This window comes from Chelonia mydas, chromosome 1, assembly GCF_015237465.2.
Source record: "Chelonia mydas isolate rCheMyd1 chromosome 1, rCheMyd1.pri.v2, whole genome shotgun sequence".
NCBI classification, from domain to species: domain Eukaryota; kingdom Metazoa; phylum Chordata; order Testudines; family Cheloniidae; genus Chelonia; species Chelonia mydas.
Window position 1 is genome coordinate 324,430,651 of NC_057849.1, and position 18,059 is coordinate 324,448,709.

Consider the following 18,059-nt stretch of genomic DNA (forward strand, 5'->3'; position numbering starts at 1 on the left):
GCTTAGGAAACAACAGAACTCACTGTACAGCACTCTTACTAAATCTCTGCTCAGATGTGGAGATGGGCTGCCAATTTTTATATGAATTATAATGTGTGTGGATTAGTGAGGTTCTACTTTAATAAAAATAATTAATAATACTTAGTCTTTAACTAGAATTTTTCATCTTTAAGGTATTTTTTAAGCATTAATTCACCTTTACAACACACCCACGAAGTATGTAAGTAAATATTATCATCTCCATTTTACAGATGGGTGAGGCAGGTTAGAGTGTTTTAAGTGACTTGGTCAAGGTCACAGAGGCAGTCAGAGCTGCTCTTTTGTCCAGGAGTCGTACATTCAAAAAATAAAGGCCCTATAGCAGTTCTCCGGAAGATCAGACATACTGCAACAAAACCCATGAAAACGTTCCCCCTTTTCTCTCCATCTCTCCAAATGGCATTTTATGCTTTCAGTTCTACAGTGAAAGATACAAAATTCTGATATAAAAAGAGCAATTGATCTTTTAAAATATAAAATTTGCTGTTACATAAGACAGACAATAGATACCTTTCATTTTTCCAACTGAAGAATGTTCTCCTCTCTCATCAGCTGCTACATATTTGTTAAACGCTATGGATTTGTTTGTAAAACACATTTTAATACTGAATTTTGTCCTCGAATAGTTTTTACCCATAGGTCTAAAAACTGATCGAATCTTTTGGAGCTCATATTCAAATTGCTTGATGGTTTTAGGCCACTTTTATCAACCAGTATTTTGATTCATTTAGTTAGTCCCTCTTTTTTCCACACCACAGGTTCCTGAAATTAAGTCGGTGTTGCTAGAAATAAGAGGATGGCTATTGGGAATGCAGCATGAATACGAATGAATGTTCTCAACTCAGTCAAGGTGGTCACATAAGGAAAGGGCACTGTTTCAAAACGACCCTATTGATTTTTGCTTCTCCCATCGTTGTCTGATATATGGGACTGTTCAAGTTCCCAATACCATTCAACACTGAGCTCTAGAGATTTATAAGACAGGCATTTCAAAAGAATGAACTGGATTATCTGATTAGTACTCTCAACAGGCATGAGTATCTGATGTAACAGTAAAAAGAAAAGGAGGACTTGTGGCATCTTAGAGACTAACAAATTTATTTGAGCATAAGCTTTCACTGAGTGCATCCGATGAAGTGATCTGTAGCTCACGAAAGCTTATGCTCAGATAAATTTGTTAGTCTCTAAGGTGCCACAAGTCCTCCTGTTCTTTTTGCAGATACAGACTAGCACGGCTGCTACTCTGAAACCTGATGTAACAGTATGAGTCAAGACTCATTAGCCAATTACTGTGCAAATGTAACAACTTCTAAACATGTAAACAAGTAGACACATGTGGTGTTTACTTTGTGCTCACAGTCAATACCAGGCAGGCAAACACACAGCATAGCTTCCTAATTTTGTCATGTATTACACAATGGATAATACAGGGCTCACCACTTAAAAAAAAAAAAAAGAAAAAAAAAAGAAAGGCACTGTTCATCATTGCCACACTGAGGATCAGAAGCCCCCCCCTGACATGTCTATCTAGGGTATGTGTAACTTGACTTTGATGTGCTTTCCATATCAAACTCAAGCTTGTGGGCATCCCCTTCAAGGCCCATTACTATTCCATCCTGCCCACGTCTCTGATCTTGTCTCCTGCCATTCCTCCTTCTGCTGCTTTGCTCTGTCTTTGTCTCCCTTCCGTCTACTCCATTTATCTCCTTCTTCCATGCTTGTCCTCTTGCCTGCTTTTTGTGCCGCCCTCCTTCCTAGAATGGCCTCCCTGCAACCACTCTCTCATTGCAAGTCCTTCTTAAAACTCACCACCTATGCCGTAGGTGTCAGGTTTCTGTGTATGTTATTTGGGTCTATACACTGCACAGTGGCTCAGTGCTGCTTATTTGGTTATCCAAATGCACGATGTTTTTTAAAAGGGATGCTGGTCAGCAAAATCCAGGGGGAAAAAGCATATCAAGCCATTTTCCCTCCTAATGTTCAAAATACTTTGTGATGATAGGCATACACTTTATCATTACATGTATTCACTAGAGCAGTTTTTAATCATTTGGACATTTACTTACTTGACTGTTGGTATTTGTAGGGCAGAGGTCACCAGCCGGTTGATTGCGATCGACTGGTCGATCCTGGAGCTTCTGCCAGTCGATCGTGATCTCCGGCCACTAAAAGTCCAGTGGTGCAGCGAGGCTAAGGCAGGCTCCCTGCCTGCCCTGGCCATGTGCCGCTCCCGGAAGCGGCCAGCACGCCCCTAAGGCCCTGGGGGAGAGAGGGAGGCAGGGGTCTCCGTGCGCTGCTCCTGTCTGAAAGCACTGTCCCCGCAGCTCCGATTGGCTGGGAACGAGGAACTGCGGCCACCGGGAGTTGCGGGGGCGGTGCCTGTAGAGAGGGGCAGCATATGGAGCCATGTGCTGCCCCCCAACCCAGGGGCCGCAGGGGCGTGATGACCAATTCCAAGAGTGGCGTGGGACCAGGGCAAGCAGGGAGCCTGCATTAGCCCCGCTGCGCCACTGACCAGGAGCCACCCGAGGTAAGTGCTGCCTGGAGGGAGCCCACACCCCTCCTGCACCCCAACCCCCTGTTCCAGCCCTGAGCCCTCTCCCAGATCCAGCACCCCAAACCTCCTCCTGCCCCCAACCCCCCTGCCCCAGCCCAGTGAAAGTGAGTGAGGGTGGGGAGAGCGAGTGACGGAGGGAGGGGGGATGGAGTGAGCGGGGTGGAGCCTTCGGGAAGGGGCAGGGCCTCGGGAAGGGGTGGGGTAGATCCTGGGTTCCACTTAAATTCAAAAAGTGATATTGTGTGTAAAAAGGTTGGAGACCACTGTTGTAGGGCATCAGGGCAGCTGATCTTATAATTACACATGCAATAAGAAAAGTCCAGGAAATTCATTCACTTTTGTTATGAGCTTTAGATTTCACTGTTAAAGCAAGTCAGGGATTCAGCTCAATTTTACTAAGCAAGCTATTTTTGATGAGCCCAAAAAATACTGTATTCAATAAGAAAAGATTTTTTTCAAATAAATATAAAGCTATTATCTTGGCTATTAATATTGAATTATTCATTAAGCTGTTACAAAAGGTGCAAGCTGAAATGTCCTGAATATAGATACTGAAGAGACGGGTGGATTTTAAGAAATACTCTAAGTGAAATACTAATTACATTAAAATAAATGGCAGTACAGCAGTACTTTCTTAGTTAATTTCCACAGCATGCTTTCTGCTTCTAAGACGGTCAGTTGATATCACACCTTGTCGCTTTTTAAAGAGACTGAGTAAATGAAGGACTAAGCAACGGAACCCTGTCCTTTATCTGAATATAGGTCAAGACAGAAGTGATTGGAAGTTGTTACCATCTGATGACTATTCACGGACTATGTGAACTGTGCTGATACCTTCAGTTCATTTTCATTTTCATAGACTTACAAATTCTAAGAGGAGACGGGACCACTGTGATCATCCAGGCTAGCCTATTGTATAGCAAATGCCGTAGAACTTCCCCAAAATAATTTCTATAGCAGATCTTTTATAAATTATTTTGGGGAAGTTTTAAAAACATATGTTTTATAGAAGCTGAAAATTCCATCCAACAAAGGTTTTTATTTTGATGACTGACACCCTGTCTCTGTCAAGTTTTGGCTCCAAGAAAAGTTCTAATAGGGCCAAATAATAATTAGAACATCGGCAGCCACTCATCCATAGCTGAGTTACTGAGTACTACTAAATTAAGATACATTGATAGAGGATGCCAACATCTACCAGTTTTAGGAGGGAACAACTTTCCTTCCCATGTTTTTTATCCTAAAGCAACAAAAAGTAATTTGAACATGTACGTGTGTGTATACACACTACAAAGTCATGGTTATATAAGATAGTTTTCATGATGGAGCCAAGGTCACCTAACTCGCTCTATTTGTGAATATAAACTTACAAGATGAATCTGATATAGCTATGTAGTGCAGCTCTCTATGTCTGCATGACCTCGCCTCTCAGTATCTTGAAAGATGACCTGTAGTGACTTTGCCCATGAACATGAAGCAGAAGTGAGGTGTAAAATGGTACAGCTCTGATTTCCATGCTACTAAGAAATTAATTCCCTTACTGAGACCCCTCAGTACTGTCTCAGATGTTCAAACAAATCTGAGTACTGGATACAAGTGTAAAATCTGTTACTGCAATGGTTTTCAAAAGGCCTCTAAAACTGTGCCAGCAACATATATGGGTATATCAGTTTGTAGATGCGAATTCACATTTGGGGACACAAACTGGATACCTGCATTTGCAAAGGACAATCAGATGGGTAACTAACTGATCTGCATGCGCAATAACAGACTGCTGCACTCCACTCCCCTCCCAAATGAGACTGCATATTTTGTGAGAACATTGTTAGAGGATCTGAAATGTTGGCCTTGTCCAGTATTTGGAGGAGATTTTCAAAGGCCCAAATGGCAGTTAGGCACCTTTGGAAATCTCCCTCTCTGTTCCCAACCTTTCTGCTTTAAGTGTTTTAGATTGTTCTGCTAGTAGGCCACAGTTTTAATGAAAATATTATGTTATACAAAGTTATTATGTGAGAGACTTCCATAACTGTTAAATGTACCAGCAGAGATTACTTTTGAGATTTCTCTGATGACCACAATCAATATGAACCAGGAAAAATAAATGTTTCCCTTCAGGTATCATTTCTGGGCTGTGACTATATATTATACATTGGGTAAGTTTGAACAAACTATGCAGTAAGACTGGATTTATGAAGGAAATAACTTGAAACTGAGTGCAAAGCTGTGCCATCTGAATCAGCTTCTTTGTGTTTGAAATTGTATTACAGCATGTTTCAACGAAAGCACAGGAACATTATTTTAGGTCAAGATATAACTTCCATCTTCACATTAACAGTATTTTGGGGAGCCAAGTACCATCAGAAAGGGGTAAAACTATTGCATCGGCTTCTAAGTACTTTGGTTACTCTTCTAGGAAAGTTGTCTTTATAGCATGAATCTTTGTTACAAATACAAGAAGATACCTTCTCAGAGGGACATAGCCGGGCTTCTCCCACTAGCAGCAGTGGAAGTTACAGGGCTACACTCTCATCTAGGAAATTAAAATACATTCTTAAGGATCTAAAATAGATAGGTATTCTCTTTAGGTGATTAGGTTCTCAGCTATTAAGAACAGTCCAATACAGTAGGAGCCGCTGAACAAGCTAGTGTGTAAGAAAAAGTAGGAAAAGCCTCAGTTAAAACAGTTGCGTGAAACAAAAGCATATTAGAGAATGATAATATACATGCAGAGTTTACAAACCGTGTCTTTAGGGTGGCCCAATAAGTAGAAATATGGGGACCCATGCTTGTCACTTTTCATGCACATGGAGAGACTGGAAGGTACCATTCCTAAAGGAAGGGGAGGAACAGCCTAGGACCAATCATTAGAATTAACAGAACCAGTGACAAAGATATATTACTATTGTTAGAACAAAGAATCCTTAGTAAGTTTAGAACAGCTGAGTAAAAAGCTTATAAATACAGGAAAAAGACTTTCTGTAAAGCCAAGACTAACAAGCATGCAGTAAGTCATCATATTAGTGAAAGATTGAGGTACTATACATATATATTTGAGAAGCAGATTCTGCTGAACTGTGGAAGACATCTTGAGGTGCTTTTTAAAGGAGCTGTAACTCATAAAATTGAAGGGTTTTATTAAATTCCAAAATCATAAAGAAAATTCCTTCATATCAAAAGTCTTTGTATTGGTATCAGCTCTGTCATTTTCAGGGTTAGTCACTGTGGCTGTGCTGAAACTCAAACAGTTGAGCTTCCCCAGGGCTTCTTGAAAAATGAGTCACTGCTAATTCCAGCACTTGTGTATACTGAAACTTTACATTGTAACTAAATTACAAAAACCTCTCTCCCTTAAATAACTAGCAATGCACTAAGACCCCAGTTCTGCAAAGATTTAGGCATGGGGGGTCCCACTTCCAAGCATTTATTAGGTCATGTTTGGCAAGCCAGATGCCTAAAAATGCAGTCTACTTTTCATAAGACTGCAGAACTGTTTTTTAAGCAAAGTCATATCAGGAAAAAATCTTTTGTGTGAATTCATGAATTACAGCTTGTATCAAGCCCTTGAAATCACCAGTAAATTAAAACACACATGAAAAACATAAAGAGTGTAAATGAAGGTTGCTTTAAGAAGTGGATTGGACCCACTAGGAACTTGTCCCATTAAATATTTCCACTGCTCTCAGAATGATTAACAGCTAGGAATGAGGTGCCCAGGTACACTTCCAGGACATGCATATGGTGTTGTGTGCTGGGAGTAACTGGGAGGTAGGAAGGGGATTAGAAGTTCTCGTCAGAGAAACAATCCTGTTGGAAGCTGGAAAAATAGGATCTGTAAAGCTGGAGGAAACAGGGCCAATGCTGACCACATGAGAGAAGAAAAAAATCTGAATTTGAGTAACAGTCATGCCTCATTTATTAGTTTGTATAAATAATTATGTTCATAACTCTAACTGTAGAAAAGAATGGGCAACTGACTGCCTGCAGCCGTGAAGGAAAAAGGATTGTTGTGACCCAGTATCTCTAATCAGTGATTGAAAGAAATCTGAGAGAGGATTCAGCTAACTCTCAGTATGGAAGGGATAGCAATCTCCTTGGCATGGAAATATAAATATCGTGCTACTACATGGGCCATAGATAAATAATGACACAGCACATCGCTGGGGCTGTAGTGTCAATAGAGAGCAGATAAGTCACTAGGAGATGTGATTCAGCTTTGCCTATAAAGCTGAGCTTTGTAGCGGAGGATGGATCCATGGGAAGAAATAACTTAAACTAAAATGGTGGGTAGCACCTTTTCCTATCAATAGGGCCCTACCAAGTTCATGGTCCACTTTGGTCAATTTCACGGTCATAGGATTTTAAAAATTGTAAATGTCATGATTTTAGCTATTTAAATCTGAAATTTCATGGTGCTGTAATTGTAGGGATCCTGACCGAAAAAGGAATTATGGGGGTCGCAAAGTTATTCGAGGGGGGATTGCGGTACTGATACCCTTACTTCTGCGCTGCTGGTGGTGGTGGGACTGCCTTCAGAGCTGGGCAGCGGTGGCTGCTGGCAGGGAGCCGAGCTCTGAAGGCAGAGCCACTGCCAGCAGCAGCACGGACGTAAGGATGGCATGGTGTGGAATTTACACCTTTACTTCTGTGTTGCGGCCTCTGTCAGCGGCTGCCCAGCTCTGAAGGCAGCAGCGCAGAAGTAAGGGGGGCTTGGTACGGTATTGGCACCCTTACGGCTGTGCTGCTGCTGGTGCGGTGTGGCCTTCGGAGCTGGGCATCTGACCCATAGCTGCCGCTCTCCAGCCACCCAGCTCTGAAGGAAGCACAGAAGTAAGGGTGGGAATACCGCGATCCCCCTGCAACTCCCTTTTGGGCCAGGACCCGCAATTTGGGAAATGCTGGTCTCCCCTGAAATCTGTACAGTATGCGGTAAAAGCACACCAAAGACCAGATTTCATTGGGTGGGGAGGGAGACAAATTTCATGGTCCATGATCCATTTTTCATGGCCGTGAATTTGGTAGGGCCCTACTCCTGAGTGAGAAGATAAGGTAAAGATTTCTCACTGTGAACTTCTTAGCTGATCTCAATTGAAGTCGGACAGACACTAACTCTAATGTTTTCAGAAGAGGAATGGGCAGTAGCTGGGAGACTTACACTGATATTAATGGGAGTGACACCACAAAATATTAACTTTTCATTTAAAAATGTAATATTTATTTTGATTTATCTACACCCCTAGGTGGTTATATATTATTTATAAGAACACATAAAAACGGTCAATGTAATTCATCATCCTAACCCATCACCAATGAAACCCTGCCTCCCCCAAGCACATCCCCAAAATCATTTTCTTTTATATAATTGCATGTATTGAAGCAGAAACTTTTAAAAAGTTTATTCTTTAGTCTACCCTATATTTTTAATGTAATCCTCCAGGACACTGCATTTCAGTAAGAATCTTTTTTTGTTGTAAATAAGGGCATCTTTGTTTTGGAGGTAGGCACCCAACTCCAGTTCCTGATTAACCCCAACTTCAGATGCCTAGTGTATGCTGCACAATGGATCCAAAACATGATGATTAGATGAAAAACTGAACTACTTTGCAAAAAACATGAAATCATGGAACTCAGAAACTGAAATTAAAGTTCAGGAGGTAGGAATTGTTTAAACTGTACACTTCCTGATGCAAATTCTAGGACAGTCATTTTTAAGTCATTCAGGGCCTGATTCATCTTCCAGGAAAGACTCCCATAGACTTCAATGGAAACTGTCTGGGGTCGGTAGAACTTACAACAGAGTTTTGCCTGTGCGTGGAAGTTGTATGTGTAACCCACAATTGGAGTTTGGCAGCTCATGGAACTCTGGACTGAACTTCTAGGGGGACCTACCCTATGCACTACAACAGTAAGGGCTACCAGAGCCTGCTTACACCATTTCCCAGCATGCTTTGAGTCGGGAGTGGGGACAGAATAGAGTGTGGGACTCCATAGGGCGATGTAGACAAGTAGTTTTCTGGGCCAGTGATGATGAGCCGGGGCTGCTCAGCCCCTCGGTGGGAGGGGTCAGCCTTACTCAGAGACAGAGACTAGTTTTAGGCCTTGTCTACACTACAGAGTTTTGGTGATAAAAATTATGCCGCTTTAATTAAACCACTTTTGCATATCCACACTATGCTCCTTGTGTTGGCAGAGCACATCCATACTAGCAGCTCTTGCATTGACCCAGAGAGCAGTGCACGTGGGTAGCTATCCCACTGTGCAACTGGCAGCAGGGTGCTTTGGGAAGGATTTGCAATGCCTTATGGGGCAGGTAGAGCATCACATGATACAGGTTTCTTAATCCCATCGTTCCATGGGCATTTTACCAGATACACTGCAATTGAAAAGTGGCTGGCTATGTGGGAGCGAGACAGGAACAGTGTGTGTGCTGGGGGAAGTATGTGAGAGATGGTCGTGTGTGTGGAGGCTGTATGTGAGAGAGACAGAGTGTGTGTTGGGGGAGAGGGTGTTGGCATGCTGTCTCTTTATGTTCAGACATCAGCAACCAATGAGACATCAGTGACCTGAGCAACCAGAGGCAGGAGAAGGGGAACACCTTCCCCCCGCCCCATCAGCCCCCGGCTCTGCCCAGCACAGCAGTCTCCTCCGCCCAACCCCACCCACAGCCACCCAGTCGGCTGGCCACTGTGTTCCTAGTTCCGGGGAGAGCAGGATTCTACATTAAGGGTTCTGTGATTCCTTCCGAGTTCTCCCACAGCATCCTCAGCAGCTCTGTGAGCTCTCCACGCTGAGGAATGTCAAAGCTTAATCTGGGAGCTTTGAAAGGGGAGGGGCACATGCCTGAGTAGCTAGATGCAGGGCAGCGGCATTAAAATAGTGAGCAGAGCGGTCCCGGCGGCCGTTGTGGGATACTGGGAGAGGCCAGTGATGGTGATACAACGAACGGCAGCATCTACACCGGGGTGGGCAAACTTTTTGGCCCGAGGGCCACATCGGGGTTCTGAAATTGTATGGAGGGCTGAGTAGGGAAGGCTGTGCCTCCCCAAACAGCCTGGCCCCCTCCCACTTCCAGCCCCCTGACTGCCCCCCTCAGAACCCCCGATCCATCCAACCCCCCTGCTCCTTGTCCCCTGACCACCCCCTCCTGGGATCCCCTGCCCCTAACTGCACCCATGAGATCCCACCCCCTAGCCAACACCCCACCCGCCCAGGACTCCCACACCTATCCAACCACCCCTGTTCCCTGACCCCTCCCCCCACCCAGAACCTCCACCCCCTCTAACCGCCCCCTGCTCCCTGTCCCCTGACTGCCCCCCCCGGGACCCTCTGCCCCTTATCCAACCCACCCGTTCCTAACCATGCCGCTCAGAGCAGTAGGACTGGCAGCCGCGCACCCCCCCAGAGTGCTGGCAGCACAGCGAGCTGAGGCTGTGGGGGAGGGAGGACAGCAGGGGAGGGGCCGGGGGCTAGCCTCCCCCCCGGTCCGGAGCTCAAGTTTGCCCACCTCTGGTCTACGCTGTCGGTATGTTGCTTTAACTTTGCCGCAAAAAGCTGTATGCGTCTCGTCGAGATGGTTTTATTTTGTTGGCAAAGCAGCAGTTTTGCTGCCAAAAGTAGCTTTGTAGCATGTAGCAAGCTGCCTTTTGCCAACAAAACTGTGCAGTGTAGACAAGGCCTTAGTTTCAGTGCTGAGGTTTGAGTTAGCTGGGAGCTGACAAAGAAGCAGAAAAGCTCAGAGAGTCTCCGATTAACTCCCACTTCCCCAAAAAGAGAGTCTTTGAACTGCTGTGGGATCTAGTGCCTGGGTCAGACAGTTCAAGCTCTGCAGAGATCAGCATCCAGAGTGGCAGTAATCCAGTTTGGCCCTGACTCCTGAGAGCCAGCCAAGACCTCTATGGGACACTAGACTAGGAAGGCAGGATAGGATCCTGTCCCACCAAGGGGTGAAGACACCGTAAGAGGATGTTTTTCCATGTGTTTCAAGTGGCCAATTTTCACAGTGCTACAGTACTCATCTCCAGACTCACCCTCAGCATGCTATGTGCCTGAGACGGTGCCAGGGAGGGTGATGGGGGTGGAAGCATGGTGAATGTTGGGGCATGGGCAATTTGAGGGTTAGTTCTTATTAGTTAACCTTAACTCTTTCCTTTCTCAGATCCTATTTTCCTGCTCCCAGTAAAGTCTCCCTTTGTTATACTGTTATTTTTGGGTGTGTCATTTCTTTGCTGTGTGTTGATGTACTTTATTGTTTCTTGTGTACTGGGCTTTATAGTCCTTGCCAGCAGTGGTAACATTATTCCTTTCCCCAAGGGACAGCAGGAGGCACCTTGGGTGGAGGCACCAGGCACCACAAAAAAAGAACCCAATGTGAGGAGATGAGAGAAACTACCCCAAGTAGCAAGCACTGAGGCGGAGGGAGAGGCTACATATGTTTTCAGCAAATCACAGGAATGACGTATCCACATTAAAAAATGCAAAATCAATAGAAAGTAAAATATTAAAGCTTGGCTTGAAACCAGGAAACAAAACAAATTAGCATTCTTCTAAATCCCAGGTGTAACAAGCCATAACCTCTTCAAATACAACATTTTATACTAGTAAGCCCTGCTCCTTAAGGATGAAATTCACTGCCCCCATCCTCCATGCAAGAAGCTTTAATAGGTGGGCTTTGGGAAGGGAATTTTGCACTGGTTGGAGGGATGTAATCCACTCTCAAACAACGGGCAGGCAGAAGGACAGCTCAACAGTCTCCTTCAGCAGCTACTCCAGCTCCTTGGCTGGTACAGCACATCCTTGTTCACTACAACTGTGCCTCATGGAGGCAATAATCATGCCCTGCTCAGGTGTCAAACTCTCCCTACGTGGGATGGAGTGAATACTGACATCACAGCTGTTTTCTCCCGATCAGCAGAATCATGGTGGTTTCTTTGCCATGGGAACTTCTGACCCTGCACATGTATGTGAATTTTTGCTCTAAATACTCAACTGAATGGTGGGTGACTATATTTCTAGCATCCTGCAATTTTTTCACATAGCTATGCTCACTATTAGAATTCAGCAGAGTGAAGGTTTAAAAACATGCAACAACCTTGCAGCTTCTGGGCTGGACTGAGGGGGGGAACCTGTTACTAGTCTTCAAATACATTAAGGGTTGTTATAACGAGGACAGTTATCAATTGATCTCCATGTCCACTGAAGGCAGGACAAGAAGTAATGGGCTTAATCTGCAGCAAGGGAGACTTGGGTTAGATAACAGAAAAACTTTTAAAAACCCCCATTAAAATCTATGAAAATGAACTCATTGCAATATATGATTGTGATTTAAACCCCAGTCCCACAATGACATCAAGGTGGGCCAACTTCCACTGACTTTAGTGGAGCTCTGTGCTGGCCATAGGGCTGGCTGTGGCCATCGGGAGGTATAAAACTGCAGGTTACATTACAATTACATTACTGGAGTGTGTGTGCAAGAATTTGAGTCGACAATATAAAAGACCAAAAAGCAGTGTAAAATCCCAGTGTCTGTTTGTTGTGCAACTGCTCAGAAACAAGAAAACAAACAGTTGAATGGTCCATAATTCACTGGCAATATAATCCAATTATTGGAGCAGTGTCATTGATACGGAAATAGTTTGAGGTGTATTTCAGATTATTCTGTTTACTGTAAATCACCATTTTGCCACGTTGGTAATATTCAGCTATAAAAAGTCAACAGTTTGAAATACTTGTTTATGCTCATCTATTTTAAAGTAGCTTTGTATAAAGGAAAATTCCAATCAGAAGAGACTGCAGATAGGATATAGATGGAATACTGGCAATTCCTGTGTGCTATGGTAGTGCTGCGGGGATTCTGTGAGACCTTCTTATGTGGATTTCTAAAAACAAACACTAGTTGGTCCCCATGAAGAAACATAACAGCAATGATAAATGGTATTGATCTCTTTCGTGCCTCCCCACCTCGTTTTCCAGAGGGCTCTATCATCAGAGGTCATTCACCCCTTGCAGAGCTCTTTACTGAGTGGCGGGATTGTGATTTGTTACTAGTTTATCTGCTACGTTTCCATTTTTATTTATTTGGAGACAATTTTAATATATTTTGCCCCAGATTTTTAAAGGTATTTAGGGGCTTCTGCACTCAGCATCACAATGCTTAACTGATTTAGGAATCTAAATCTCATTTTCATAAGGAATTTAGGTACATAGAAGTCTAAATCCCATTGACTGTTGATGGAATTTAGCCTCCGAAGTGCCAGCAACACCTAAATAGCTTTAAAAATCTGGGCCTTTGTCTTTAAGGCTCTCTCCCTACCGCTACATTTGAGATCTTATGCACAGCACAGATGTGGCTCTTATGGGTGTTTTGAACATACAGCCAAGTCTTTAATGATATGGGTGTCAAGATTTAGGTTCCTGAACTGAGAGGGCCAGATTTTTAAAGGTATCTAAGTGCCGAGTGGGATTTTTCAAAAGCAACTACCTGCTGAACTCCCATTGACATGGCCGGATTTTTAGAAGTGCTGTGCTCCCAGCTGCTCCCATTAAAGTCAACTGGGCCCGTATTTTAGGGGCTTAAACATGGATTTACAAGCATAACTTTAGACATCCATTTTTTTAAAAAAATCTTGGCCTATATAATTTTAACCTGGGGGAATTAATGAAATGTTATGCATAAATGATTGAGAAATGCGCGGTCCTGTAGCGATGGCAGTTTGTGTAATGAAGACCTAGTTGCAACTGGCTGTTCTTGGTCCTGTGAAGTGCTGAATGCCCTGCATCCCTAGGGAAGGCAATATAGCAGTGCGCTGAGCATCCTCTGGGGTCCATGGGGGTGTTGAGCGTGCTCAACACATTACAGGATCAGGCACCTTGACTGTAATTGTAGTGTTTCTTGTTCTTGAAAAACAGCCTTGCTGGGAATTTGGAGGACTTTGCTGATAAACTATTTGTTGTAAAGTATGACACTGGCGTTTTTCAGACTTGGAAGAGGGTGATGATACGTCTCTTTTTGTGGAGGCTCAGTCCCTTTGGCTGTCCCTAGCCTCAGCAAACATGTTCTGAGGTCTGGAGTGGAGATGTAACATCTGCTTTTTTAAGCTTCTTGTGGCACACCCTGCTGTGAAAGCAGTTACCATTTTAAAGCATTAATTGTATCCCTGCCCCTTTCATAGGTATTCTGATAGAACTCTTTGCGTGACCATAGGTTTTGTGGCTGCATTTAGGGATTTTTTTTCTCTCTGAAATGGCAATTCAGATTTTGGTTTAAAGCAAATTCAGCATTCTCTGAGATGAGATAGAAGATTTACTTCCTCACTTGGTTTTACCTAGCATCACATCTCAGACAGTATTTTCCGAGATGCACTTTTAGGACCAGATCCTCAGCTGATGTAAATCGGCATAGTTCAGTTGACTTTAGCAGAGCTATACTGAGTTACATCAGTTGATCATCTGACCCTTAATTTTTTCACTTAGTGCTCTCGTCTTTTTATTTGATGTTCTATTCTTCCACAGATAACTTTCTTATCAATGTTAATTTTTATTTTGTCTGGACTGAAAGCTGCTTTGATTGGTATCACTTAAGTTCTTGGTATGCCTTAGTTTCAAATTTTTTTTGGTCTTTTGTACGTAGCACCTCTCTAGTTCTGCTAAAGGCACAATCGTCCTGTAAATCAAAAAGGATCTTTTGCATATAAGGCAAACCCAGAATTTTCAAGACTAAGTCAAGAGACTTGAATGTAATTGATTCACAGACTGGGATGCCCACCAGTCTTCCTAGAAGAGGCAGGTTTCTTGGCACTATGATGACTTTAGGCTATTAAGAAACATTTCTTTTCTCAATATCTACTGGCAGAAACAGAATTGATGTTTTATTTTAATGAAAAAAGTCTCTTTAGTCTCGTTACTATGCAACAGCACATTCTTGGTTCAAAAACAGTAACAGTTTTACTGGTTAATTTGATGTCCTCAGGAGCACTTTATCCTCAAGCTTCCAACGTCCAAGTTCTCTTTGGGGTCATTTTTACCATCATTTGGAAAAAATATTTCTTTTTCTGAGGTTTTCTTAAGTACTCCTGAGGTTGCACAATGGCTAGACAGATGTTCTTCACAACTGGCTGACGGAGAGTGTTTAATAGTGCCCACTGTGGTGCTTAGTATGGGGATGACAAACCAGTACGGAAAATGTAGAAATTGATCTGAGCCTTTAATCAAACCTAAACCTAACAATTTTGGGAGCTCAAATAGATTTTTTTTACATTTAAAAATACTTTACATTTTCCTATCTGGTTCTGTCTGGAAATGACACTGTAAATGCCAAAATACCACTAGAGAGGGTGAGGGGTATGGTATTTTTGGACCAACTGGTGTCAGGAGGTAATGTAAGTGTCATGAAAAAGCCTTTTCTTTTGAAATTTCAGGTCCTATTCTATATATCTTAGCGGTTCAGATATTCCAGACAAGTATCTGCAATTCTGATTGTTTAGCCAAACCCCCTTACCTCATGTTTTACTTATTTTATAATTACAAAGGCCTTTGGTTATTTTAAATTCTTGTTGCTTCAGGTTAAGGTTCATTCTGAACTTTTTACTATTTATTTTACAGAATTTATCATAATGTATCATCAGTCCTTGCCCGCACCCTATGTCTTGCTGATGCTAATCAGTTATATATTTCTAGAGTGCTAGGGCTTTTAGCTATCATGTTCCTTGTCTTGGAATTGCTATATTTTACTTGGAGATACTATAGTGGACTACAACAGATCTTTAAAACTGATTGTTAGACTAAACTTTGCTTATCAAGGCTATTATCTTATTATTTATTTTCTTAAAGCTCTGGGATTTTATTAAGGGGTCTATATAAGTCTGCAGTTCTTATGTTTTTCTGCATTGTATGTAATAGTTCGTACCACACATACATATTGGTGGTAATGACTTCAGAGGAATCACTATGGACCAGAGGGAAATAAAATTAATTTGCAAAGCTCTGTAAGGGCCTAAATCCTGCAAATACTTATGAACAGGCTTAACTTTACCACTCTGAGTAGACCCATAGATTTCTTATGGTGGTAAATTTAAGCATGAGTAAATGTTTTCAGGATTTGAGGCTAAATGTGTATTGATATATTCGCATACGTTTCAAGATATCACTAAATACATACTTATATAACGTACACCATTGCAGTCTGTCAGGTAACTAATATGTTTCAATATTTCCTAAAATTATACACACTTTTTAGAAGCCTTTTAAAAAGTTGGAACAGAAAAAATTCCAAGGAAATACAAACACAAAACAAAATTTAAAAATAATATTAAAGCGGCCTGTTACAACTTCCAAAAGAGCAAATACTGTCTCTTTATTCAGAATTGACTTTCGTTACGTCATCCATGTAAATTCTCAGTTGTCTGATAAATGAGAAAGCTTAAGAAATAAATTGTAAAATGAACATTATGGGCTCACTCTTGCACAACTGAAGTCAGTGGGAGTTTTGCCATTGAATGATGGGAGGGGGGTCAGCCCCTATGTCTCCAAATGTACAGAGAAATACCAATAGAAGTGTATTAGAAGAGACTGTTTTATCAAACAAGATGATAAGAATGCATCAGCAACTCCTAGCACACTCAGAGATGTCGCTAAAGAGTTCAGAGTGCTCCTACCAGTAGATATATTTTAAGCATTGCCTATACAGGGTTGGCATAGTTGAAAATGATGTGTTCATATCTTCCGCACCAGTACAAGAAAGCACTTAAGCACATACTTAAGCGCTTTCCTAAATATGGGTGGACTTATGCACATGCTTAAGTGCTGGGACCTAAATGTGTAATTGATACTTAGTATAAAATACATGTAATTTAAATACACACACACACACACACACACACAGACAGAGAAAGAAAAATAATGAAAACCCACCATATTCCGGAACCTGGCCTGTTCCGCGCTTTAATAAGAGCCGCACTCTCCTGCCACCAGACTTGATTAGCTCTATTGCTCTGGCATGTGTCATGTCCCTTGTACTTTCCCCATTGATTTCAATTATTTGATCCCCTACCTGTCAGGTAAGAAAAATATCAAGTCAGGCAAAAATTGCAACAAAATGAACATTTAAAAAAACAGGCATATTCAGTGGATCACAGGTTACCTGAATGAAAGCCAGACATCAGGGTACATTTGTTCCTATCTAGCTGAAGGATATTATCACCAGACTTAATAACCCACAGAATGGATTCTGAGTATGGAATAGGCTGTTGCTCATCTTTTGCTAAAATTCATGTATTGTGGTAGTAACATGTCTCATGCCTTCTATACAAGAAAGTTTTTTTTGAACTGCTTGATGTGCTGGAGTCACTGGGAACTTTTAATTCTTTTCTGTGCTTTACTGGATTGATTATCACTGAAAGCGGTACTGTACTATTGGCTTGTCACACAGGCCCCTGAAGTTCATGGTACAGGGACACTGGCCTCTCAGTGCTGATATCCAAATCATGTTCAGTGAGCATCATCCCATTTTAAAGTACCATTTGAAGTGCTAATGTTAAGTAAATTAGGAAAGTTTGGTGTCCCAAGCTAATTATTTTGTAGGTTAAATAGAAACATCATGGTACTTGTGAGATCATATATTGAATTGTACATTCATAAAAAACCTGCCCTGCTCTTTCTAAACGATGAGCTAATACAGCCTAATGACCCGAGAACTATACTGGCACCAATGAGTTCTAATTCTAGCTCTGTTGCCGCTGATTTGCCATTTGACTGATGTCCACAGTCAGGTTCATTATTATTTCTGTCAGCCTTTGTGTCCTTTTCCATAAAGTGGGGCAATTTACTTACCAGCCGCACAAGAGGTGTTGTGGGGATTAATTTGTTCATGTTTCATGTTCTTTTGAAGCAGTTGGGTTATTTAATAATTAGTTTTATTAAAGGAATCTGTCACTACTCAAAATTGAAATGTGGATGCAAACTGGCATACATTTCACAGCCGTTTCTAAGACATTAATTTTTTCTCTTGCCTGTGGTATATTAATCTTAGCAGTAATGGGGAAACTATAAGAGATTTGTACCTTGGGTTTAATTCAGGTAAGTGGATACTTATCTAACTTCTGAAGATCTTGAGGCTCCTAATTGGTGTAGGGCTCTTTGTTTTGGCCCCAGCCTGGTGCTCTCTGGCTGGCTACCAGCAGCTCTGTTTTTTAGCTTCAGCTGCCTTGAATGGATCTAGTATCAAGTCCTGCCTGTCCTGACGTTTGGTGCCTTAGCCCTGGTCTACACTAGGAGTTGAGGTTGAATTTAGCAGCGTTAAATCGATTTAGCACCCATCCACACGACGAAGCCCCTTTTTTCGACTTAAAGGGCTCTTAAAATCAATTTCCTTATTCCACCCCCGACAAGGGGATTAGCGCTGAAATCGGCCTTGCCGGGTCGAATTTGGGGTACTGTGGATGCAATTAGACGGTATTGGCCTCCGGGAGCTATC

At 42.3% G+C, this 18,059-nt stretch overlaps 1 protein-coding gene across 30 annotated transcripts in view; it reads right to left on the reverse strand.

The window, feature by feature from the left end:
* The window catches only part of MAGI2 (membrane associated guanylate kinase, WW and PDZ domain containing 2), a 1,127,025-nt gene that overhangs the window by 14,594 nt on the left and 1,094,372 nt on the right, over window positions 1-18,059 (reverse strand). For 21 of the 30 annotated variants that reach the window (XM_037889230.2, XM_043552262.1, XM_043552192.1 and 18 more), the window contains one exon: window positions 16,499-16,637. In XM_037889230.2, the coding sequence (XP_037745158.1) occupies window positions 16,499-16,637 (139 nt within the window). Of the gene's footprint in view, window positions 1-5,336; window positions 5,448-16,498; window positions 16,638-18,059 lie in introns of all 30 variants that reach the window. The other 9 variants (XM_043552267.1, XM_043552288.1, XM_043552300.1 and 6 more) reach the window with 2 other exon arrangements.